Source organism: Periplaneta americana, chromosome 8 (assembly GCF_040183065.1).
Source record: "Periplaneta americana isolate PAMFEO1 chromosome 8, P.americana_PAMFEO1_priV1, whole genome shotgun sequence".
NCBI classification, from domain to species: domain Eukaryota; kingdom Metazoa; phylum Arthropoda; class Insecta; order Blattodea; family Blattidae; genus Periplaneta; species Periplaneta americana.
In genome coordinates, this window is record NC_091124.1 from 52512072 (window position 1) to 52539029 (window position 26958).

General features: G+C 32.7%; 1 protein-coding gene across 1 annotated transcript in view; it reads left to right on the top strand.

The window, feature by feature from the left end:
• The window catches only part of twin (CCR4-NOT transcription complex subunit 6-like twin), a 694792-nt gene extending 668138 nt beyond the window's left edge, over window positions 1–26654 (top strand). Inside the window, exon 12 of the mRNA XM_069832884.1 lies at window positions 1–26654. Within this exon, the coding sequence (XP_069688985.1) occupies window positions 1–80 (80 nt within the window). The 3' untranslated portion in view covers window positions 81–26654.
• The last annotated feature ends 304 nt before the right edge of the window (window positions 26655–26958 follow it).

Consider the following 26958-nt stretch of genomic DNA (forward strand, 5'->3'; position numbering starts at 1 on the left):
ACCATTTCCCTCTCCTGGTGGAACTGGAAATGACACCCACAGTGCCTGCCTCTTCCAATGGACTAATCCCACGAAGGTAGCAGCAGGCAAGGGTGCTGCAAGGTAGCACAGGCAGCAGAAAGCATGCTCGCAACCCCAGAGACTGAGTTCAGTGAGCACTAACCATGCGCACTGAGGCAGCTTTAATTTCATCAATCAACCCTTACTGGGCTGCATTCAGAAAACTTCTGTCTTTGACATGGATTCTTTCAGTTCTGTGGAGTAGTTCTATAATGTATTATTGTATACCATATTGCTTCTCTTCACCCCACATCTCCTCAATTTCAGACTGCAAAATGTGCCCATCGTTCATTAAATGTGCAATATCAACGGCTTTGGGCATTAACAATTTTATCTTTTAAATTTTGAGATCATGTTATAACAGGTAACTTCAAAGAAACAACTTTCAATCGACTGTGCTAACATGTAATGTAACAAAATGTTGTCCGATGAACAAAGGTATTTCAGGAATGATGTTTTATACTTCATAAAGTAGAACTACCTTCGAATGAATCTCTTTGTTGTAAGATGAAATCACAACTGTCACAGAATCTTGTTGATCACTGCAGTTTCTGAATCCATGCAGCCTTATCATCCGTCATCGAAAATCAGTGTAGTATGGCGCAACATAATGTGATGAACAGTTTTTTTAAGAAAAATAATGTATTTAAGTACATAATTATATTATTAATTGAACCTATGGATGATTGGTAAAGTGAATGATTAAGTAGAATTTTTTGGGAAAGGATGAAAGTACGTATAAAGCAGATCATTATCACTTGGAATCTATGTTGCTCAGCATAAATGGTATCAATGAAAATGTTGATATTAAAAATGTAAGATGTAAAGAAAATAGATATTAATTTGTGAGCTTGGATGTACAGATAAAGCCTGACAAGGCAAGCGGTAAATAAAGTACTAATAATTGTTGCCAATTGCTGAAACTATATGATGAATCACCACTCAGATGAATTGTGTAGGATCGGTTTACTAACCAACCATTCATTTGATGCCGAAGGAAGGAATGCAAGGAAGACATTTCGTGCCACAAGCTGTGACATTCTTTTCCAGCAGTATACGTTTTCTAAGGTTGGTTCTTACTCTATAGCTTGGCAGAAGCACAGTTCAGATTCCTAGAATAGTTTTAAGCTGTTATTAAGTGGACACATTCATAATTATGAGTTGTAAGAATGGGCACAGTCACAGTTGATTCTCGATGGGAGAAGTCAGCATTGCCAAATTTTGTATGTACACCAAACGTTTGTCTGTTTACAATGTGAGGTTATATTGCCTTTCTTGAAAATAGTTTGAAAGCTTGATTGCCAATTTTAAGGCTGAAGACTGAAGTAACTAATGAGTTGTTTGAAATTATGGTTTCTTTCTTTTTTCAGTAACTCAGAACGTTGGTTTTTAATTTACCATTTCACAAAAACTATGACTGGCAGAAGTGTGAATATTTATTTCATACATATTAGAATCCATATGTTACAATCTGAAGAACAGAGAATCTCATATCTTCATTAGTGTCATATAAAAAATGTGTTTTTGATGTTCAACATTTCTAATAAAAAAATATTTTCAGAATATTTAACATACAGTATGAATGAGTCATAAGACTTATCAAAATGATTGATGGTCACTTTGTGTACTACAGTATAATAAGCATCAGTGCAAAATTTGATACAAATTGGACTTGCAGTTTCTGAGAAAAGAAAGATTGAAGATTGCAAAACATCGTTTTGAGGAAAACAGCAGTAATTATAAATTTTATTAATGATGTTATGTAGTCTAACAAGCTTCAAAACATGCCATTTGAAGGGCGTAAATTGTAACTTTTATTTATTTTATTTTAACTTTTTTTTTTTTTTCAGAATTAAAAAAGAGGCAAATTTAATGGAATTAAAAGTGAAAAATGTCATTTTTTGTCATTTCAGTCTTCAACCTTCCCTTATATAATTTTGTAAATGCTGAATACATAACAATAGGAATAATAGTAATAATGATTATGATGATAATAATAATAGACAGTGGAAATTTAGGCACTAAAATTTAAGAATGCCACTGAATATACTAGAGTGAATGTATATTGACTACACCCCAACTCTGGCTACTAGCAACAGGCATCTATAATGAGCACCGATCAAAATACCCCTCATTTCTCGTGAAAAACAACAACTGAATAGACTACAGTGGACTTTATGCTGTCAGCAAAGAGCTGGATACATTAAGAAGATTGATTGATTCCATTGGGAGTGATTTAAGCCTGGTTCACAAGATTTCGAAACCTGAGCCATATGGACTGGTATTAGTGGTTTTAACCGTCACTAATACATGTCAGTGCACGTTTTACTGGGTGTATGCTTCAGTCTATATGATGCATTTGTGTATTGGTTATATTTCGGAATCTTATGGACCAAGCCTAAAAACTGTTCCATATGTTCACTCTAGTATACTGACATTTGTAACTTTTAGTGCCTAAACTTCTACTTTAATAATAATAATAATAAATTAACTTTTGTTCTTGATAGAACAGCTGTGAAAAGTGCCTGTTTTCCAGATTAGGAATGACTATATATGAACCAGGCAAAATATATAAAATACGCAACCCTCAATAACATGGAGAGACAAATAAAATATAAAGAATGATCGAGATTTTTGGCTTACGTTTTTTTCTAAAACTTAATGAAAATAAAATATTATAAACTAACACTTCACAAATATTTTGAAAGATATCACGAAACAATGTAAATTTTAATTTGAAATATAGCATAGACAGCTCATACAATGGTACTTTTTCAAGAAACAAATTCACACTGGAATACCAGCAAAAAAAAAGGCTAAGAAATGTTGGAAAAATCGAGATATTAACTTTGAAAACAGGGTATTTTTCCATTTTGAAGCTTGCGTACACTACTTTTAACACTTGAATATAAGTAATTGATTAACTAGCGGACTTACTCGTGTTAATTATGTAAGTCTGTGCAGCTTACAGCTGTTTCGGTGCTTTATCACACCATCCTCAGAGCCTACAAAAACCCATCGAAGAAATCATCCAAATCACAGACATCATAACAAAGCAAAACTATTTCACACACAACAACAAATACTACACCCAAACAGAAGGGTTGCCAATGGGATCACCCATATCTAGCATACTAGCATAGATATTTTTACACAACATAGAACAAACATACATACTCAACAATGAACACAACAAATATGCAGACAACATAATATACTGGCACAGATACGTAGACGATATACTCATACTATACAAAGGAAACAAAAGACAAATACACAAACTACACCAATACATAAACAAATTACACCCAAAACTTCAATACACACTGGAACTTGAAAACAACAACTCCATAAATTTCCTAGACATCACCATAACAAAAATTGACAACAAACACACCTTCAAATATATACAGAAAACCAACCACCACACACATACACAACACATTTAACCACCCCATGCAACACAAACATGCTGCATTCAGGACAGTGGTACACAGATTACTGAACATACCCATGAGCCAACAACACTACAATGAAGAAGTGAACACAATCAAATACATAGCACAAGAAAACGGTTACAATCCAAACATAATAGACAACATCATAAGAAAGACAAAAAAAAAATTTAACAAACACAACACAAACACAAGAAATACATCACACTAACATATGAAAACAAAAGCACACATAAGATCGCATCTTCATTCAGAAAGCAGAAATACAACATAGCATACAGAACAGAAAACACACTACAAAGACATCTCAACACACAAAAAACATAAACAAATAAATACGACCACACAGGTGTATACAAATTCACATGTAATAGTTGCGACAAGTTCTACATTGGACAGACAGGCAGATCATTCCAAACACGCTACAAAGAACACATTAATGCAATAACCAGAGGACACAAAACATCTACATACGCCAATCACATAACCAATGCTAACCATACATACAATAACATAAATGCGGATATGGAAATCTTACAACCCAAGAACCAAAAACTCAACACACTAGAACAATACGAAATATACAAACACACTAAAACACACCCCAATCAAATTCTCAACACACAGATCAATTTCAGTACACACACACTATTTGACTCTGCTATTCAACACCTTTCAACAATCAAACGCACCCACATAACAGGCAGAGAAGTTCGAGATGATGCCGAGATCCAGTAGGCTCTGAGGATGGTGTGATGAAGCAGCGAAACAGCTGTAAGCCACACAGACTTACATAATTAACACGAGTAAGTCCGCTAGTTAATCAATTACTTAGGGTATTTTTATTCAACTGCAAACAAAAAACGAGTGAAGATTGCTTTCAGCTGCGTGTTTCATATCTATGTGCCCTTAAAATAGAAATCCTCTGTGGCTGGCAGTAGTGTAATGAATCCATTTAATAACAGGGGAGGAGTTTGGAGTGATGCAAATAGTCTAGCTCTACAATAACAACCAACCTCGATTATACTTTTCCAAGACTGTGTTATGGGTCCAAAATGCAATTTCTGTATTAACATTTCATTGTATATTTTCTTTCTTTTTTTTAACACACTGGTGCATCATATAATATAAAATAGTAAAAGAAAAGTATTGATTCAAGTGAATCAGTTATTTTGAAAAGTATTTTTTCACTCATAGCTGCTAAAATTTTTGAATGCAATTTGATCTTTAAATAGAATAATGAGGTGACATAATTCTGAACTTTTGGAGAAATTATATTCTGTTACTGATGGAAGTCACATATCCCAACAGTTCTAGGAGAAAATTTAAGCAAGTATTAGTATAAACACATGAGAATATTATAATTCAGTGATGCATCATGCAATAGTTACTTCGAAGTGAAACTAGAGCTGTCAATTGTATCATAAGAAAGTAATAAGAAGGAATATCATATTGTATTGTTAAAATAAATCCTCTCCATTCAGAGCAAGATGTGCATAATTTTCAATTTTGGTTCTACAGTAAATGTAATGATAAAAAAGAATGAGAACAATTCATAAGTTGTAGTATGTGTGACAGTTCATATTTTTTACCAGTGTGTTTCAGATACAACTCAGTTCCGTATACAGGTGTAGCTCTAGGTTACGAAGTCTGCAGAATCTACTGTCCCCTGGAAATGGATATAATTTGAAGGCTGTCTCCCATTTCCTTCCCGCGGCTCAGCTGTTAGGAGTTACCTGAAATTCTTGTCATTTGACTGAGTAGCATAAGTTTGAGAAATTAAGTTATTTTCAGAAAAAAAAAATCTACAGTAAATCTATTTCAAAGTCTCACTTCTTTTTCCTTAGACCATATTTGATATGAAATAAATCTTTAGAAAAATTCAACTTCTGTATTCTTGCAGTTTGTATTGATGCCAGTTTTCAGTTTGAAAGTACGACTGCAAACGTATCATGACAACAGCACTTGTTGAGCATTTTATACTGGTACCTGAAACATATATCTTTTTTTTTTTTAAGGAAACTTAATTTTAAAACAATGTTTAGTATTTCATTATATTTGTCAGAAGTACTTTTCTTTATATTTTCAGAAGTTCATCTCTCTACAAAGTAATTGTGGAATCACAAAAATATAAGTCTTATTATATTGTAATAATAGTGAAACAAGTAAAAGATTCATTAAGTTGAATATATTTATTGTGGGTTGGATGTAAAGAATTTTTTAACTCTGCTGAAACATGAAATGTTGGCCAGAGAAAAGATATATGTTAATGTAAGGAATGTATAATTTTTTGTTACACATTTTTCTTACATTTTGAAACCCATGTCTTTGTATATGTGTAAATTGTGTTTCTAAGCATTGCTGGTATGTGGAAGGATGAACAACTTTATGTAGATTTCAGTATGTAATATTGCTGATTAGTTCTTAAATTTTATTTAATTTTATAACCTCACACAGCAGAGCCAGTCCGAATTTGAAATGCATTGGAAAAGGAATGTTATTAAATTTTATATCATCTTTGGCTTTCATGCTTCTCGTGGTTTAGTGTGCTGGTCTGATTTTCCTGTATTTCAGGTGAACTTAACACGTAATTCTCGTGGAGAATATGTGCTTTGATGGATTTTCTTCATCTTACATTTTTCATTTCCTGGATACATAGTCATGCCTTTCATAGACAACAGTGCATATGCATATGAGGTTCACTATACTCCTGAATTTTGTTTCATGTCCATAAATTTTTTTTAGTATTCCTTACATTCCACTTTCGAAGAGTTCATTTAGTTAAAATTACACAAATACAACTCCGACAAAATCTGGACACAAATTTTACATCATTTCTTTGGTAATCATTAAACTTCTTAATTCAAAAAATATTACAGGATTAAAGGCAATGAGTCCGATATTGTGTCAACATGAAACTTGTTTAAGATGAGTTTAAACTAATTAATTATATCACTTTTATCCTTATGAAATAAATGGAATTATAATTTATAACAAATGTGTTTGGAATTTGTAATATCTTTCCAGAAGCATCATTTAGGAAGGCAGTGTAGGGTAATTGCCCCCCTCTCTCGAGTTTAAAATAAAAAATAATTGAGTAGTACTACTAACAAAAATATGTGAGAACTATTCCTTTAATATTAAAATATTCATTTTTATAAACACTTAAGAAATAAAGGCCGAGATTTGGGTGGGGTTAGTTCAAGAAATAGTTTGTGACAATGGCATACCATTGGACAATGCCTTGTTCCATTGTATTTTGGAGTGTCATCAGGTTTATAGTTTTCTGCTGTCTTAATAACCAATGTAATCTGTTTAAAGATTGGAGCTACTACTAGTAACTCTTAAAAAAAACACGCACAGGTGCAATACAATGCACTGAATTATACTTATGAGTGAATTTTACAGGTAATTAATTTATACATTTCTGAATTTAAAATTTTGCTACATGGCTTCACCTGCAATAGAATCTGAGCAAATGAAATCGGAAATTTTAGAAACACTAATTTTTCTAATTAGCTGCATAGCCAATCACAAAAAAAAAAATTCATGTCTCAAAGCAAGAATGCCATTCGATTAATTTTGTTTTTTTCCCCCCCATGTTCAAGTTAACCTCAGAGGTCAAGTTTACCCCTTTTTACAGTATGGAAAATACAGTAAAACTTCATTTATACGTTTTTATGTTGGAGTGAAAAAAAAAAAAAAACTTATAAATGAAATGACATTTAATAACATCTGAAATAGCATTTGAAGACTATATGGGGGAACAAGTTAAGCCAGTTTAGTAAAATTTTCACAAGAGAAATTTATAACTTCACAGTTAAGCAATCTTTGAATCATAATACTGTACTAAAATTTTTACACATTTCAAGAATTTAAGATTATTCGTGTATCTTAGTCGGCTGTTATATTACACTTCAAACTTCAATCCAGAAAATTTTACGACATTGACATTGTTCTTCCAGTGTGACCTTCATTTAATAACATGTGATTATTAGGGTGGCCCTTAGTTATATGTGATTTTCTGAAGTTATTTGTTTTTCATCTCCCAACCCACGAAAAATTACTCCATGTAAAATTTCATTTCAATCACATCATTTTAAAACGACTCCCAAAGGCTATGAAGTTTCAGATTTTTAAATTTTCTGTAATCATCTTTCATTATTATTATTATTATTATTATTATTATTATTATTATTAATCATACTTCACTTAAACGTCGAAGGACGGAATTCAGGGAAGAGGGACAAAAAGCAATTAAGAACAATTTTAATATAGGCGATTGCAACGCTTTGGTCTTACCTGGGGTGACAAGTTGCTTCCAGCTTTATCTGGCGTGAAAAAGGTCGACAGATTAGCTATTATTGTTACTTTTCGTGAAAAAGAATAGTTGTTGTTATGTATACCTGAAATTGCAACATCTAGAGGAGAAGACCAGCTGATACTGTTTGCGAAGAAGTGCAAAAGTGGGGCATACAAGAAAATGTGCAGGCCCTTTGTTTCGATAAAAACTGCAAGTAACACTGGTCGAATAAATGGTGCCTGTACGAATATTGAGAAAATGTTTGATCGTGATTTACTTTACCTTCCATGCTGACATCATATCTTTGTATTAGTCTTACGAAGTTGTTTTGATCCAGTAAAGGGTCTAACATCATCTTCTTCAAGGTTTAGACCTTTCGGCCTGTTCCACTTCCATTAAAATTGATCTCGCCAACGTTTTACTGGTCTTCCTAATGATCTCCTTCCTGATGGATTATAATCCATGGCTGCTCTCGTTATACTTGTTGTTGGCATTCTATTTACATGTTCTTTCCAATTATGTTGATATTCTTTAATAAGTTGAATTATACTATCTATTTTTAATTCTTCTTTAATATCTTAATTTCTTTTTTTGTCCAATAGTGTATAACCCACAATATATCTAAGAAATTTCATTTCACCTGCTTCAATTCTTCTTTCTTCATTTTTTTTTAGAACCCAAGATTCGCAGCCGTATAGAAGGGACGGAATTGCCATTACTTTGTAATATTTGATTAATGTTTCCTTTCTCACTTTCTTTCCCAGTGTTGTACGTATTGTTCCACAGAAATAATTGAATTTATTTAGTTTTTCCTCGATTTCACATTTTTTGCTATATGTTATTGAACAACCTAAATATGTAAAAGTGTTGATTTGTTCTATTACTTTGTTCTCTATAACCAAATTCACTCTTATTGGTTGAGATCCAATAAATGCCATTGCTTTTGTTTTATTGTTCGATATTTTCATATTAAAACTTGATGCAATTCGATCTAATTTGAAGACTGCCTGTTGTAAAGCATTTTCACTCTCGTTAATGACCTCTTGATTATCAGCAAATAAAACTGTAGTACAATTTATGTCATTTAATTTAAAATCTAATGATATTTCATTCAGCCATATTCATATGACTTTGTCCATGTATAAATTAAAAAGTGTCGGTGACAAAGGACATCCTTGACGGACTCCTTGATTTATTTCTGCCATTTTATTATTACGGGATGTTTTCAATTGTATTGTGTTATTTAGATATAAACACTGTATCACTCTTATTAAGTGGGATGGAATTCCTTTATTTCCTAATATTTTCCATAAAATGCTTCTGTCAACTCTCTCGAATGCTTTTTCATAGTCGATAAATGCAAAAAATGTAGGTAAATTAAACTCTTTTCTCTTTTCAATCAATTGGGATATGGTGAATATACAGTTTGTACAAGATCTACCCTTCCTAAATCCATACTGAAACTCTTCTATTAGTGCTTCCATTATTGGTCTCAGTCTATTATTAATTACTTTTACATATAGTTTATAGCAGGAGTTTAAAATGCAAATACCTCTATAATTTCTAGGATCCGATCTATCTCTAACATCTGGCCTAAATATGAAATGGTTCAATAGATTTAGAGAAACTTGGTCGACGATGGACATTAAGAGATACCGTACTGGAATAGAAGATATCCGTGACAGTATGCTGGAATTTCTTGAAGTACAGTTAAGTCAGAGACAAGTTAGAGATTACCGCGAATTATTAGAATTGGCCATGATCTTCCTCGGTGGTATTCCCCTAAAAGGGGTTTCATTTCGCGTTCCTAGAGCTATGAGCCATACCCAGTAGATGTCAAAGGCTATTTATGCATTAAACATTTATTTATTTCGAGATCAGTTTAAACTTACAAGAAGAGAGAAAGACTCAATCAGAAGAACATGCATTTTTCTCATCAGACTCTAAGAGCCTGGTTCCTAGCACCTCTGGCTCTGAAAGCTCCTTATCTGGATTATAATTTTTTACTGAAATTAATACAGTATGAGGAAGTAGATCTAGAAATTAATAGCGCTGCAGTACAAAAATTTAGAAACCACTTATGGTACTTATCTTCAGAAAGTGCATCATTTGATTTTTTTTTTATGATGAAGTTCCAGTATACATTAAGGAAAAATGGCAAATATAATCATGACTTCAGAAGACAGGTATATAGAAAATCAAGTAAAAAGATGCATACTTAGTAGTGGAGACCTGAATTCCGTAAAAGAAAAGCACTTCTATGATTTTATTTCCTCTGAAGATTTTTAATAAATATAAGTTTCCTAAAAGACTGCCGATCAACATGGAAAGATAACGTCATCTTCCAACATGGGTTGGAAAAATTGAAAAGTAATGTAGTTGTCAACAATGTGGCTGAGAAGGAGTGAAGCTTATTTAAGAATACCAGAACATTCTGTCAAAGGATGAAACAGAAAAGCAATACATTTTGCAGATTGTTAATGAACATCGAAAGAAATCTCCAAATGCTACCAAAACTGGTCTAATGAAGGATTAAAATTGCATAATGTAACATTTTTATTCTTATTGTTTTAATTTGTTTCATTAAGTCATTTTAATGTAATTTTGTATTTTGCTTTGGTTTCAATTTTTGCTCCATATTTAGACTAATATTATCTTCAACAATATTATGTATGGGATCCCCCTTCATCATGAGGTTTTATCTCATTCAAGGGGACCTAGATTGTATTTAATATAAAGGGACATCATTTTACTTTTACTTCAATTTTTATTGTACCTGAGTTTTTTAATGTACTTCACTCCCACCCCTTCTACTAGTAAACTTCCACACAGAACCAAGGCTGCATATGCAGTCAAAGTTGCCTTATGGTCACAGTAAACAGTACTGAGTTAGTGAGTATAGTACATTCCAGAAATATGTTCGCGTTTTCCATTGACGAAAGGGCTTTCAATATTGAATCATATTTTCACACAAGTACTGTCGTCCGTTTGCCTATGTCGCATCCTGGTTTTTCCCACTCACTTCTGCTTGCCCCTCTGTAAAGGCTAGGCCTAGTGACTGGGATGTCTTAGCTCTTTTCTGAAAACATTAATTTCTGTTAGGAATTGGACGTCTACGTAATACTGAATTATACTGTTTAAAATAACTTAAATAAAAGAGCCTCGTTAAGTAATTAACTGTCAAGAGATTTTCCTTCTTTCTATCCCCCCCCCCCCGCGACATAACTACTTGGACGGACAGTAGATAGCATGTGTGAGTAATTTTATCTTTTCGGATCGGGCAGAAGTGAAGATTGAATTTACAATATGTAAGGTACTCTTTTATAGAGTAGGTACAGAATTATTTCAACATGAGTTACTAGTATGAAGGACGAAACTGGTAATTGGAATTAGGTACAATAGTTTATAGTGTGATAATATGCACAAGAGAACTGAAGCCTATATCGAAATGAACGGCCACCATTTTAAAAAATGTGTTTAAATATCCATATTATGATTATTTTTCAATTTAACCTCATTCTTTATATTGTACGCCAGTGTGCTGTAGACAGTATAATATACACAGCATAATGAATACGTCCACATCAGTTCGTGAGTAAAAACACTTATTGTTAATACTGTACTGTATTTTGATTAAATAGAAACCTAATGAAAAATATCAAACTGAAAATCGCGATATTTCCTAGTTTATGTAAATGGATGAACTACTTTTCTTCCCTCCTATACCTAGTAAAGTGATTTATTTGAATTTTACGCCAGTATCATCACACTCCAATCGTGGAAGGGGGTAGCAAATAGTGTTTCCGGTTCTCAACTGTTAATCCGAAGGTATAGCCAGGTTAATATTAGAAATGTTAGTAAAAATAAAATGATGTCCCTATAAAATAATTGATTACATTTGCTAAATAATTTTTCATCTAGCAAATAAAGAAATTAAAATCAAATAAAATTATACAGAAGTTTTAAATAAGAAATTTCAAATTTTCAGAGAAATTTTGAAATTTCTAGGTCTTTGGGGGTCACATTAAAATAGTTTGATTGAGGTGAAATTTTTGTAAGGTGCTCTATTTTATATATTGGAACAAGGTTAGGGGTTGGGAGCAAAGAATTTTGAATGTTGAAAAATAAGGGCCACCTTAGTGATTATTTTACAAAAAGTCAGTTATTTTGAAGTGCTTGCTCCTAAGGAATAAACCATGCTCCCAAATTATGATAATTATTTCATAATTCGTTCATTTACCATACATCATGATGTGTTATGAAACATTTCACTGTTTCTGTAGCAGTAACAGCATCATCGAAGAACACAAGATTCTTGGAGGCAAGCATGAACAGCTTCGAATTTCCACGAATTTTAAAGTGGACTGCATCTTAACAATGAACACGCACTGTATTTGCATGTTCTTACATTTTCACAGCAAACTTAATTTCGTGCAAAATTGATTTAGAATGTATAAATGATGTTTCTTATCTCCTGAGGTTTAAAATACAATCCTATAAATGTGAAAAAAATATAACTGAAGTAAATTAACATGGAAAGTATATAAATTTTGCCGGGAATTTAGAAAAAAATATATGTATACATGTGAAACATATAAAAGAAGCTTTACTGTAGTTCATTTCAGAGGAAATAGGAGTATGCCATGCGATACCCTATGAGGTCTTCACTAAAAATTCTTGCTCCCCTTCCAAACAGAAAACTAAAATGACGCTCCTGCATCTTTCAGTGAGTTTTAAAAATGTTGTTCGTAATTTCTTAATGTATTATACAATTCCATGTTAATGAAACAATATTATTCTACTGTATGTATGAACTGAATGTGTCTATTGAATTATTGCCATGTTCCTACATAAAATATAATGAAATACTCTTTTTCACCAGTATTTGAGGACCATTTTTATAAGAGTATGTACTAACATGGATTTTCCCAAAATTTATAAGTAATGAAATCAAACATGGATTCAGATTCATTTGGGTACTGCAATAGTTTCCTCTTTGATTCGATGTCGAATTGTTGATTAATTTTAATGTGCTGAGCAATTTGTAAAATTTATGTAAAATACGCAATTAACGTTGGCAGTATGAAAGGGTACTGGATAACTTTTTTTTATCTTTAAGAAAAATACAGAACTAAATAATGAATCGTACAGTATTATCATCTCTTATACCTCCATTAATTTTTATTTAGTGATTCTAATGAAATTATTTACACGTGAAGTTTTTTATTTACTATAATTTTTCATTAGTAGTATATATTGATATTTCGTCGTAAAAAGGAGATATTCTTAAATCAGTAATGCAATGTTTATGTATTTATACTTAGTCATTTACAAATATTTTCATCCTATGAAAATGTGATGATGTATCCAGATTTTTATTGTGTACCAATCGAAGATTTATTTGATAATTCAAAATAAAATAGTAGAAAAAGCTTTAGAGTTGAATTTGTGGAAACAATATACCAAGAATTATTTTTTCTTTGATCTCAGTGATTTAATATATAGAAGCGATGGGAATGATTGCAATGAGGTGTTGCATTCTGTGAAATAAAATATAGCATGGTTACGCATACCATTTACCCAAATGCACCCTGGAACAGCAACATAGAATATCTGTAACACAAAACAGTAGTTAGATTCCCTGGTATGTCTGATCTGGTCTGCTCTGTGAACTGATTTCATAGTAAGCTCATAGCCTGTTGTGTTATGTAGATTTCCCTAGGAAAGGGACGGGAATCTCTTTGTATGTAAGCAGAGATACTGAGTGTGGTCTTAAGTGTGGAATGGTAAATACGAGTTGTAATTGAAGTTTACGCTTTATCAGTCCAAGCTTCTTGATTACCTTAAAATATTTTACTACATTTTGGATACTGGACTAATTGATTTACGACTGTTTAAAAATTTGATATTGCGTTTTTTATTCCAAATCAGCTAAATCAACTTGTTTAGAGTAACCATCTGTTAGGTGTGTTTTGCCTAGCAATTTGTCATTATTTATGTGTTAGTGGATATGGTTTGAATATGAAAGTAACAGTTTAATTTCATTCCGACAGTAAGGTTTGCATAATGGAACTGTGGAAGATGGCCAGATAAATGTTTCATACAGTAAGACAATGTGTAATTCAGTTACTCTTAAAGATAGTGCAACAGAAAGATATTGCAATAATGTTTCTAGTTTTGTACACTATTTGGTACTTCATCAGCAGTTAACTTTATGATAGTTCCATTCCCACTGCCCGTGCATAAAACACGAACTCTACACTTTCCAGATGACTTGGAAGTGTGTTTAATGGATTCCTTTACGTAATACGGTAAAATTAGCAGCTAAACATTCAGAGTCTGAAATTATTAATTTTGCTTTTATAGATCATGTTTCACAATGTAATATTATGTCACTTTTATTAACGAATGCTTCTTTTGTATATACATAAAATAGTCATATAAGTTTGTGGAGGAAGAATTGCTTTCCTTCATAACCCTACAATAATAATTAGTGTTTACTCTGTTAGACATTGAATTATTGTTTATCTGATGTTATTGCATTACATTATTTATAGCATGAAAAGATGATACTTTGAGCTTTTATCACGGGAGAAGATTCACTATAAAATAATAATTTACAAAATGTATTGTGTTAACATAAACCAAAGTAATATAATATGTAGTTCTTGTTACAATATGTTTATTGTAATCTAACATATAAGAAGATTTTCTTTAGAAAATTTGGAAAATGATTTCAGATTTTCTATGCCCTCATCTGTCCTTTCCTGTTTAAAACATATTTTGAGATCATTTGAAAGCTGTATCACATTTTTATTGATATCTGTTTAACGTGGCAGATATAATCTAATTTATAGTAGCATAATCAAAGAACATGGTCTATAAAGAAAGTGTATTACAATTAATATTGTAGTAAAATTCATACCATTTTAATGTGATTGATGTGAAATTTCGATCTTTCAATGACGACATTGAATGTTTAGCAGCTAAATTAACGTATAAATAATTGGGTTATTTTGAAATGGTCAGTATAGTGGGAAAAATTTAGGTTTTACTGCTTTAACTATTTTGTGTACTTTAGCAATTGTAAACAGCTGATGAAATGTATCGAACTTGGAGGGATGAGTGAGTTTTCAGGAGTGATCAAATATTGTGCTTTATTCAGGTAGTTAATGGAACTTGAACTGACAAAATGATTTGATACTGGATTGGAATGGAAACATTAGCATAGAGTACTTATATTAATAGGTGCATAGTGTCTTTCTTATTGAGTACCAGTGGTTACTGTGTTCGATATTAATTTTATTATTTATTATGTGTATGCTGTCTAGCATTAAATAGTCATAACCTTGAATATAGTACAATTGAATAACTTAAATTATGTGAAAAGAATATATCGAACTATTTCAGAACAGCAGAATTATTTATCATACCATCTCATTCATCTCTTCAAGTAGTAAGAGTCTGAAACAAGTAGTGGCTTGCTTTTGACAGCAAACTGCTATTTCTTATCGACATCCTCAGAGTAACTCTTTGTTGTCTCGGTAAACTAGTTTTGTAAATGAGCTTCTTTTTTAAAAGAATGGTGTATAGTATTCTTATTACGATGCGGAAAGTTTAGAGGTTATGTGTAAAGGGAGATAGACTACGGATCTCGGTTAATTTTAGTTTTTAGTATGTTGAAATTATAATGCCAGAAAATGGCATCTTCAGCTTTAAAAGGGTTTCAGCTAGCTGGCTTGCAATAGTGTGTTTGATTATGGCGTTATTGCTATATGTACAACGCAGGGGCAGGACCCCATGTGTGTATTTTTTTTCTTAGTGTTGATAGTAAGCTTTGGAACACTGACTAATGTTTCTAATGAAAAACAGCACACAAGTAAATCATGACATTAAATTATCTTCAGTGTTGTTGTCGTTTGCTAACATTCTGGATCTTGGATTTGCTCATTCTTCATAATTCTCTTCAGTGTTGCGAATATGAAATTATTAATACTGATGAAATCGTATAACAACGAGCACGTAACGCAGTACAAATGTCTTTAATTTCACTTATTATTGTTGTTAATAATTCTCATATTCCTAGTCAAATTTCTGCGTTATTTTCCCCGCCATATTTGATATTTAACTTTCTTTAACCGGGTTTTTATATCAGTATTTTGCATATTGTCTCTACCTCTTACTATTTAATGTCTAGATACTGTAAGATCATAAGTCATTTTATTTGCAGTGAGTGTAGAACAAATTATTTATAGCAGTTGACAATTGCTGAATGATTTCAGGAGAGCCCCTATTGTAGCCTACAGTTCATGTTTCATTCCAGCATTAAAGGGAAAATACAGTTATGTGAAGTGTGCAAAGAGAATTTGTCATTGTTCACTTTGTTTTGTTGTACATATTGATTCAAAATCGTGTTGATCCACAGGTTTCTGTTTTTAAAGATACATATATAAGTTGCACAGAATAAAAATAAATTCTAATTCAGACGAGACCAACTGAGAAGAGCTAATATTTGTGTTATCAAATGCTGGACATTAGAAATAAAAAAATCGTATTAATCGTAAATGTGCTATGAATGGTCTGCTTCATGTCAAACTACGAGGGTCACTCCAAAAGTAATACACAACATTTATTTAAAATTTACATTTTTATTCTACAGTTTTGCTATTTTCACAGAATATAGAGATATCCTTTAGGAACAACAAAATGTTACTTTTCCACATAATCCCTGTCCCTTTCAACTGCCTTACGCCACCTTGGAACGAGGGCCTGTATACCTGCACAGTAAAAGTCTGGACCAACACGTCTGAGCCACTCTTTAGCAGTGCACACGAGGGAGTCGTCATCTTCAAACCCCATTCCGCGAAGGGATTCCTTCAGTTTACCAAAGAGATGGTAATTGCATGGTGCCAGATCAGGACTGTAAGGTGGATGTTTCCGTGTTGTCCATCCAAGTTTTCTGATCTGGTCTGTGGTCTTTTGACTGACATGTGGCCGTGCATTGTTGTGCAATAGCAAAATATTCTGCTTCTCCCAATATGGTCGAACACGACTCAGTCGAGCTTGAAGTATCTTGAGAGTTGCCACATATGCATCAGAATTAATGGTGGTTCCATGTGGCACACTATTTCAATATTCTGCACACACTTGCTTCTCCTATTCCAACTTGGAGTGACAATTCTTTCACTGTTACGCTTTTGTCAGCCACAACCATGTTGTTAACACGCTCATTGTCAGGACTTTGTGCAGTGCAGTGTCTGCCGCTGCAAGAAGTATCCTGAATATTGGCGTGCCCTCTTTTACCAGATAATCTGCTTGCCCACCGACTAACCATACCATACTGTGATCGACAGTTGCATCTCCATACACCTTTTTCAACCTCTTGTGAATGTTGCCCACTGTCTCATTCTAACAGCACATTACTTCTGACGAATGTCAAGTACAGCAGCTATCTTGAAGGAGTGTTATCATGGCACCACTCACGGGAACGACTTAAATTAAATTTGAATACAAGCGGAAAGGATGTATCTATGACCTCCATGAATTGCAAAGGTGTAGAATAAAAAAATATAAAAAAAAAATGTTGTACATTACTTTTGGAGTGACCCTTGTATAATGAGCTACATTTGAACTTTTGACAATAATGTTTTGAATAATTGATTAAATGGCGATCTTACTCATGTTAATTATGTAAGCATGTGCGGCTTAAAGCTGTTTCGGTGCTACTTGACACCATCCTCAGAGCCTTCTGTGTGTCTGCGCCATCTCAACTTCGCTGCCTATTGTGTGGGTGCGTTCGTGTGATGAAGAGTTGTGTCAAATAGTGTGTGTGTTCTGAAATTGATCTGCTTGTTGAGTATTTGATTAGGGTGTGTTTTAGTGTGTCTGTATATTTCATATTGTTCTAGTGTGTTGAGTTTTTGGGCTCTATGTGTAGGATTTCCATGTCTGTATTTTTGTTATTGTATGTGTGGTTAGCATTAGTTATGTGTACATTGGACAGACAGGCAGATCATTCCAAACTCGATACAAAGAACACATTAAAGCAATAACCAGAGGACACAATACATCTACATATGCCGAACACATAACTAATGCTAACCACACATACAATAACATAAATGCAGACATGGAAATCCTACACATACAACCCAAAAACCAAAAATTCAACACACTAGAACAATATGAAATATACAGACACACTAAAACACACCCTAATCAAATTCTCAACACACAGATCAGTTTCAGAACACACACACTATTTGACACAACTCTTCATCACACGAACGCACCCACACAACAGACAGCAAAGTTGAGATAGCGCAGAGACACAGAAGGCTCTGAGGATGGTGTCAAGTAGCACTGAAACAGCTGTAAGCCGCACATGCTTACATAATTAACACGAGTAAGATCGCCATTTAATCAATTATTTATATTCATGTGTTAAATGTTTTGATTTAACATGCATTGTAGTCATGTCAAATTTCATTTAATTACTGATTCTACACGTATACCTGGATTATGTTCCTGATAGATTTTTAAACAAATCGTGTAAATCATGTTTATACACATTATTTACCTATCTATAAAAGAAGTGGAAAAGAAAGAAACATTGTTCTATACTGTAAACTGCCTCTTTCATACACCATTTTGTAAATTATTCTGAAACTCTGAAAGTCGAAATTATTTGAATGAACTTGTGACCATTTTGTTTGTTATAATCTTAAAAGAGTTTGTGTAATGCGAGATAATGTGTCAAACAGATTTCTTTTAATGTCGTGACTAAATCCTTGCCTCAAAGCACTGCCACCAAGCCAGCTAGGCAGCCTTGACTATTGTGATTGATTTGTATAGTGTGCAATAATCCATCCATATAAATGCTATGCACCAGTGCTTCAAATCTGTTATTGTGACTAGTGTGAACAAACCATTACAGTAAATGTACAAGAGACCAGCTACCAGCAACCAGGAACTATTAGCTGCAATTTGTGAAGCGTCATTTCAAGACAGTAGACGTATATTTTATTTTAATAAGCCTTCATAGTCATATATTTAGTTATATGTATATTTAGTTTGTAATTATAGATCCATAACATGAACTTAATTTCTATGACATTCATTTGAAATGTAGAAGTTTCTGAACCAATTTAGCAAATGACTTCTGCTGCATGTGGTAGGAATAGTGATTATAAAATTAATTTATATAATTTTAATTAAGGTTACATATTTTGATTGTTTTTTATATGTCTTTAAGTTTTCCATTATTCAAAGTCATAATTTCTTCAAATTTTTATTATACCACATATTACAAGGAAATGCATGTTGTGTGATTGCTTGCAAAATCTAATTATTGCCAATTGATGAAGTACAAGAGTTCATTATGAACTATGAACTATCACACCATATTTAAGTGTTCTTCCAGTTTTGAACAATGCATCTCAAGGGTATTTAAATATATTAAAAGTGACATAATTAACCAAAACTTAACAATTAAATGGAATATACAAATTTCATGTCAGTAATACAGTCACACTATATTTAGAGTAACTTGCAGCTTTCTTACAGTCTTGAGCAATTTTATTCTTCTATATAGTGCCTTGCATAATATATTAATGAGACATAAGAAAGTAAAACTAAAATACTGAAATGAAATGTACCAAGTTCTCTAGTCTATAACAAAAGACTGATCAATTAGAAAGTTGTATTATGGACAGTGCAGTACAGTACTTCACTTTTATCTATCATCATCATATCCCTCACGTATTAGACCCTACAGGATCTGTTACGGTCTCTTTTATCTGCTTTTATCTATAACATTTAAAAAATTGGCTTATATTAATATTTTTTTATTTTTATTTTATGTACGGTAAATTATTTAAATTTCGTACCCGGTAAGGATAATTCATTCACATTCTTGGTGAATTGACTTGCAAATTATGTGATGTTATAACATCAATATGTTCGTTTAAATTTTTATTTCTTAAACTAAAAGTCTGTTCATAATGGCTGGAAAATTAAATATTTTATGAAAATCGGAAATCGCTAAAAAATTAATAAAAGGCTTATAATTCATTCACATTCTTGGTGAATTGACTTGCAAATTATGTGATGTTATAACATCAATATGTTCGTTTAAATTTTTATTTCTTAAACTAAAAGTCTGTTCATAATGGCTGGAAAATTAAATATTTTATGAAAATCGGAAATCGCTAAAAAATTAATAAAAGGCTTGATTAAGATCTGTATATATTTTTTTCTCGTCAATTAAATATCGTCACTTTCTTGGTCACGATTTCTGTTTTATTCTATCTCTTTTATTTGTATTTGTGCGAGTGTGATTTATATAAATTTGTACAAAAATCCTGCCTAGAAGAATATTTATGTCTTGGCAAAGATACGTTTTGTGAAATTGTATATAAAATCGGGTATGTTAATTTGGAGTTTACATAAAAGATCTCGTAAATTTCGTGGTTTTGTATATATGCAAATTTTAAATATTTAATTAATGGCAAAAGTAGTCCTTTGTTACATTTTATCCTGTAATCACTACCGGTAATTAACATACAAAAAATAATGACATTAGTTAAAATTAAACATTTTTAATGTACAATCACAACATTATTAAAATATAGCATATAAATATTTTTCGTGTTAGTTGTCGATATAGCTGGCACCAAAATCACATTTTTGTCAATTTGCCAGTTATCGCACTTATGTTTAACAAGGGCTATGTAAACGAGCTTATACCTGAGCTGAGTTTATTCTATTAGATATTGAATATATTAAAGTGGCAGCAAAATATTTCTCACTTCTGTAATGCTACATGTCGTATTCTTTTTATTCTAGTGTTGTTGACGATAACAATTGAAGGATCAGTCATAATCTCATGTCTAGGGGGCGGATTTTAACCTACAGCTTGTAACATTTCAAGTACCAAATCTCATAACTTTATTTCTTTGCTGTGGTCGTGCCAGAGAATCAGTCCAGTTCCGAGGCTTATTTTGAGGTTTTGTAACAAGCTGTTTTTTACGGTGATGGGTTGTTAGCTCTTCGCCCAACCCCCAAGCTGGAGGACTACCCCTCATCGTCTGTCCGCGACTGCTTATTCAATATATTCACAGCTACCCTCCATATCTGGAGGCCGTCTCCTTGATCCGCAACCTGAGGACGCGCCATGTCGTGGTGATAGGGACCCACAGTACATGGAAATAAAATTATAGTTAACATAATGAACATTCAAAGGACGTGGACGTTCTGTAAGATGTACATTTTGGTAGTGGACATACAGTATGTGTATTATGAACATGAATTTTTATGGACACAATTTCTAAGGAACTTTATAAAAAGTGGACATTATGTCTGCAGACCTATCAGTCTGGAACCCAGAAGAAACGCAGACATTGAAACACATTACAGCTATATTTTATCTATTGCAGTATGACAACATACATACAGTGCACTGTTATTGGCAAATCGTTGTGGGCAATTCCGTGGCAATCAACATTGACCACTGATGTTGAAAGAAGCTTCCCATCATTTAAAAAAATTCTTGTGTGTGGACAATAGAAAAACTTGTCTAACAACTTAGGAAAATATTCAACTCTGGCAGAAATAAATGAAGTTATATCTCAATATTCTTATGTATAAGAGGAAAACCATCAATAACAGTAAATTGCGTAAATCAAAAAATTTTTTTAACAGTGCATAAATACTGGTTTTTAAGTGCACACATGCATGCATGTATGCATATTTTGCCCTTTTTAATGCATATGAATCTGCCTCCTTCTCATGACCAAAAGAAAAAAAAAAGTGAATTACATTTGCATTCAAAACCACATCCAACATGATCACTGAAAACGTACCAAAGGCCAAAAATATTTTACAAAGTTTACAGACATACTGCAGAAAGCTCTTATTACATTAATAATAATTATCATCGACGTCCAGCAGTTACTTCTTTAAAGCAATAAGGCAAAGCTATTACTTTATCCATTTTCAATATAGTTTCTTTCCTCATGCTTTTCCCTAATTTACGTTGCAAAGTGCTGCAAAAATATCGGATCTTATTAATTTTTTCATCTATATCTTTGTTTTCGTTATGTGTAATGTGATATCCTAAATATTTGAAGGTCTATTACTATTTTAGCTCTGACTGGTAGGTCATAACTAGAGGGTGGATGTTGATTACCTAAAAATCTACTTAAAATGATCATTAAAATACCCTTAAATTAATGGAAAAATTACATGCAATTAAAAGAAAATGACATTTAAATATTATTCTCCTTACTCGCACCACATCTTCTTAAAATATTAGTCACCTTGTATCAATAACTGCCCTGCAAATCTCGGAGAGAAGAAACAACTTCCTAGAATTTGACGAAGATAAAGGAAAAGAGGGTGCAACAAAATTAAGGTTTTAAGGGAAAACTATAGAATTTAATGAGGGTTTACAATGTGTTTCAATCAGGGGTGGTCCATGTCAGTACCTTCATTCTCCGTCTCCTCCTCCTCCTCCTTCCGTTGTTTACTTTTGGTACTAGATCTTCCAGATGAGGGAGTGCGAATGACAAAACAAATTGTGGGCGCATGTATTCTTGCAATCTTTGTGTTAAAAATACTGTCTACAACAGTAGACATCTCATCCGAACCATGTTGGAGAGTTTCCCCCTTTCCAAATATAAATTCTAAAGACACTCTTGTATCGACAAAAAACAGTAGCAGTCAAAGCCCTCACTTAAACTAAGCTGTTGTCAAGCATTTTATGTTACTTCCATTGTGTGAAGTGAAGCCTTCAGTGGAATGAGGGATGGGCTTTAGAGTTTGTTCCAAACTATAAAACTCAAACTTCACTGTTACTCACTTATTCAGTAGGTAATTACTACTGATATATTTACTTATAAAAAGATTTAACAGACCTATCAGTAAAGAAGAAAGTAAAATGCATTCCAAATAATCTAAAAGTTCTTCAAAGTATTAAAAATGACCAAAAAATGCTGAAAATATATATACATATATATAAAAATAACCTATTAGTTCAAAAACGTCAAAAAATGCAATATAAGAAATTACTTTTTTACATTGATATTAACATAGAAAGGATTTCTATATTAATAGGCATCGTTATAATGTGAAAAATAAGAAGATGACTTTTCATCAACATCCGCCCCCTAGTCATAACTTTTGTTTTGTTTGTTGATATTCTCAAATTATATGTTCTCATAATGTTGTCTAATTTAAAAACAGCTTTTTGTATTTTGTTTTCTGAACGTCCTATAATTAGCTGGTTGTCTACCAATAATAAAATTGGTAAAATTTTTGTCATTCAATATAAAATATTTTTTAAAATCAGTCAACCATTCTTGTATAACCTCGTGAATGTATACATTAAAAAATGTTGGGAAAACAGAACATCCCAGTCTCACCCCCTGATTAATAGCTGCTTAAAATTCTAAATTTTTTGTTGTCCGTATTTTTATTGTATTATCTCTATAAAGGCTCTGTATTGCTCCTAGTAAATGATTTGGAACACCTTTGTTTTTTAAAGTGTTCCATAATAAACTACGATTGACTCTATCGAATGCCATAATCTATGAATAGATAGTAAGTTGGTAAATTATATTCCTTTCTCTTTTCGGTTAGTTGAATTATGGCAAATATGCACTCTGTACAGGATCTGCACATTCAAAATTAATAAAATTGTTCTTTCATTGCAGTTTACATATATTCGTCCAATACTTCTGTAATAACATTCAAAGAAACAAACTTATAATTTTATCACTTGGTATACTGGCATTACATATCTCTTATTAATTTCACTGCCAAGTTTGAAATTAGTTCTGACTTTACATCAAATGATAAAATCAAACTGAAAAGTCTGAATAATATTCTGAGAATTCACTAAATCATTTAATCCATCTTGAATCTTGCATACACTACTTTTAACACTTAAATATAAATGATTGATTAAATGGCAAACTTACTAGTGTTAAATTATATAACCACGTGTGGTTTACAGCTGTTTTGGTGCATCCTTCGCACCATCATCAGAGCCTACTAGATCCCGGCATCATCTCGACATCACTGCCAGTTGTAGGGGTGCGTTTGTGCCTTGAAAAGTGGAGTTGGATAGTGTGTGTGTGTTCTGAAATTGATCTGTGTGTTGAGGATTTGATTAGGGTGTGTTTTATTGTGTCTGTATATTTCATATTGTTCTAGTGTGTTGAGTTTTTGGTTTTTGGACATCACCATAACAAAAGTTGTCAACAAACACACTTTCAAAATATACAGAAAACCAACAACCACCACCACCACCACAAACATGCTGCATTCAGGACAATGGTACACAGATTACTCAACATACCCATGAGCCAACAACACTACAATGAAGAAGTGAACACAATCAGCACAAGAAAACGGTTACAATCCAAACATAATAGACAAAATCATAAAGAAGACGAAACAAAAACTTAACAAACACAAAAAGACACAAAACACAACACAAACACAAGAACACAAGAAATACATCACACTAACATACAAAAACAAAAGCACACATAAGATCGCATCTTCATTCTGAAAGCAGAAATACAACATAGCATACAGAACAGAAAACATACTACAAAGACATCTCAACACACAAACAACACAAACAAATAAATACAACCACACAGGCATATACAAACTCACAGGCAATAGTTGTGACAAGTTCTACATTGGACAGACAGGCAGATCATTCCAAACACGCTACAAAGGACACATTAATGCAGTAACCAGAGGACACAATACATCTACATATGCCGAACACATAACTAATGCTAACCATACATACAATAACATAAATACAGACATGGAAATCCCACAAACCAAAAACTCAACACACTAGAACAATATGAAATATACAGACACACTAAAACACACCCTAATCAAATCCTCAACACACAGATCAATTTCAGAACACACACATATTCGATTCCACTTTTCAATACGCAAACGCACCCCTACAACAGGCAGCGATGTCAAGATGACGCCGGAATCTAGTAGGCTCTGATGATGGTGCGAAGGATGCACCAAAACAGCTGTAAGCCACACGTGGTTATATAATTTAACACTAGTACGTTTGGCATTTCAATCATTTAAATCATTAAAACATTTTCAGTGTGGAGAATGGAAATGAATTATGTATCTGTTGTTGGTATTTTGTCAATTATATTTGCATGTTACGTGAAGACATTGAAATTAATCAAAGATTTGTAGATTTCTTTGAATCGTATATATTCCATTACTTTTGTATATTCATCAATTGGAGGAATGTAACATCACACATCATTCATGATTCCTGTGTTCAAAATTGTGAAACCTTTTAAGGCCTGCCCCCAGGACTTTCCGCCAGACGTATTTTTGGAAGTTGGTCAGTAGTTTCATAACAAGCTGATGTTACACAAGTTCATATCTCCTGATCTCATGATATGATTTGCTTATTGTACATGTGTGGAATGAAAAGTATGTCCACTATATGTGAAAATATAAATGTTTGTGTGTAGGTTGAATAGTTCGATCTTGACAGACTCTTGCAACTTTAACCAGTTTCACCTGACATGCATATTGTAACATCAGCTTTCCATAAATACATCTTTAGTGAATTACAGCAACTCAGTATCTAGGTATTAGTTACAATCGGTTATAATTTGATGGCATATAGATGACTTAGAGCTATGAATACGTATACTAACTCTGCTAGAATGGATGTTGCTAACAAAATAAGAACATTCTTAATATGACTGTTAGCTTGGGAAACTGAAGATGTTCAGAATGTATCTTGCAATTGAGTACCTATGAAAACCCACATTTACAAATATGCAGCAGATGTTATTTCTTTGATCTTCAATATTTCTTTCTGTATGTTTACTTATGGAAGCAAAGAACATTGGTTAGATTTATTAATGAACACCTTAATGTGTTAATAATGAAACTGTATGAAATCCAAGGTTGTATATTTTTTGTCTCAAAATCATTTGGCTGACAGAACCTGTGATGTAGGCATATCATCAAAAAGAACACTGAATCTTTCAAGTTACAATATAATGTAATTGCAATTAAAATGTATGTTTCGCAGCTCAAAACTGTGAGTGCAAATTAAATTTAAGGGGTCCATACATAGAAACTACATTCTTGTGACAGAGGGTATACTGTCAGCTTTCATTTGGGGGATATGGGAGGGTCTTATTAATTTCATACGAGTGATTTTTAGTTGAAAATAGCGTCAGCTCCATTATTCGTTCAATACGAAGGGTTAGTCCTAATGTCAGACAATGCAACTGAACATCATGAAATTAAAATTTGAATTTTATAAATATATTTTATTATAAGTTTGATTTAAGCAAAAAGGATTAAACATTTTATAATACTAAAAAATGTATTGCTATGGAAATTCATAATCTGTCTTATTTATTTAAAGAAGAAATTGGAGGCTAAAAATCCTCTGCACCACATATTAACTATCTACGGCACATTAGGACTAGTCCTACTAATGGAACTGCACTTGCATGTATTTAATGTTTGATCACTCAATGTTTTGTGGTATAAGGTGTGAAGGGACAGATGGCTACCCTACTTGCTTATATCAGTGGGGCATTGTCTATGATAAGTACCTATGTAAAAGAGCTCTCTATTTAAAAGGTTAAAACTTAAGATTGCAGTCGAGATCTGTTTTGAGGGCCATAATTACGAGATGGGTAGGAGTTTTAGTGCAAAAGGGTGACCAGATGTGCTCTAGCACAACTAAAGAATCCTTGACTTGTCAGACTTTAATATTGTAATAAATTAACATGAAGATATCAGTCGTGTGACTTCTTGAACATATTATTTAATCTTTTGCAGCTCGAACTTCTTTACTAAAGATGTTATTAATTGGTCCAACAGAATAATTTCTGTTATAGTGACAATTAATATTTGAGGAGAAAAATTCGCTCTGGCACCGGGGATCAAACCCGGGTCCTTGGTTGCCGAATTCAATCCACAGCACCGGATCAGGCCACAAAAGGGAAATAACAGTGTACGAGGAGAGTTCGGTCCGGTGCTGTGGATTGAATTTGGCGTAGCTCAGTGGTCAGAGCGCTTGGTATGTAGAACCAAGGACCCGGG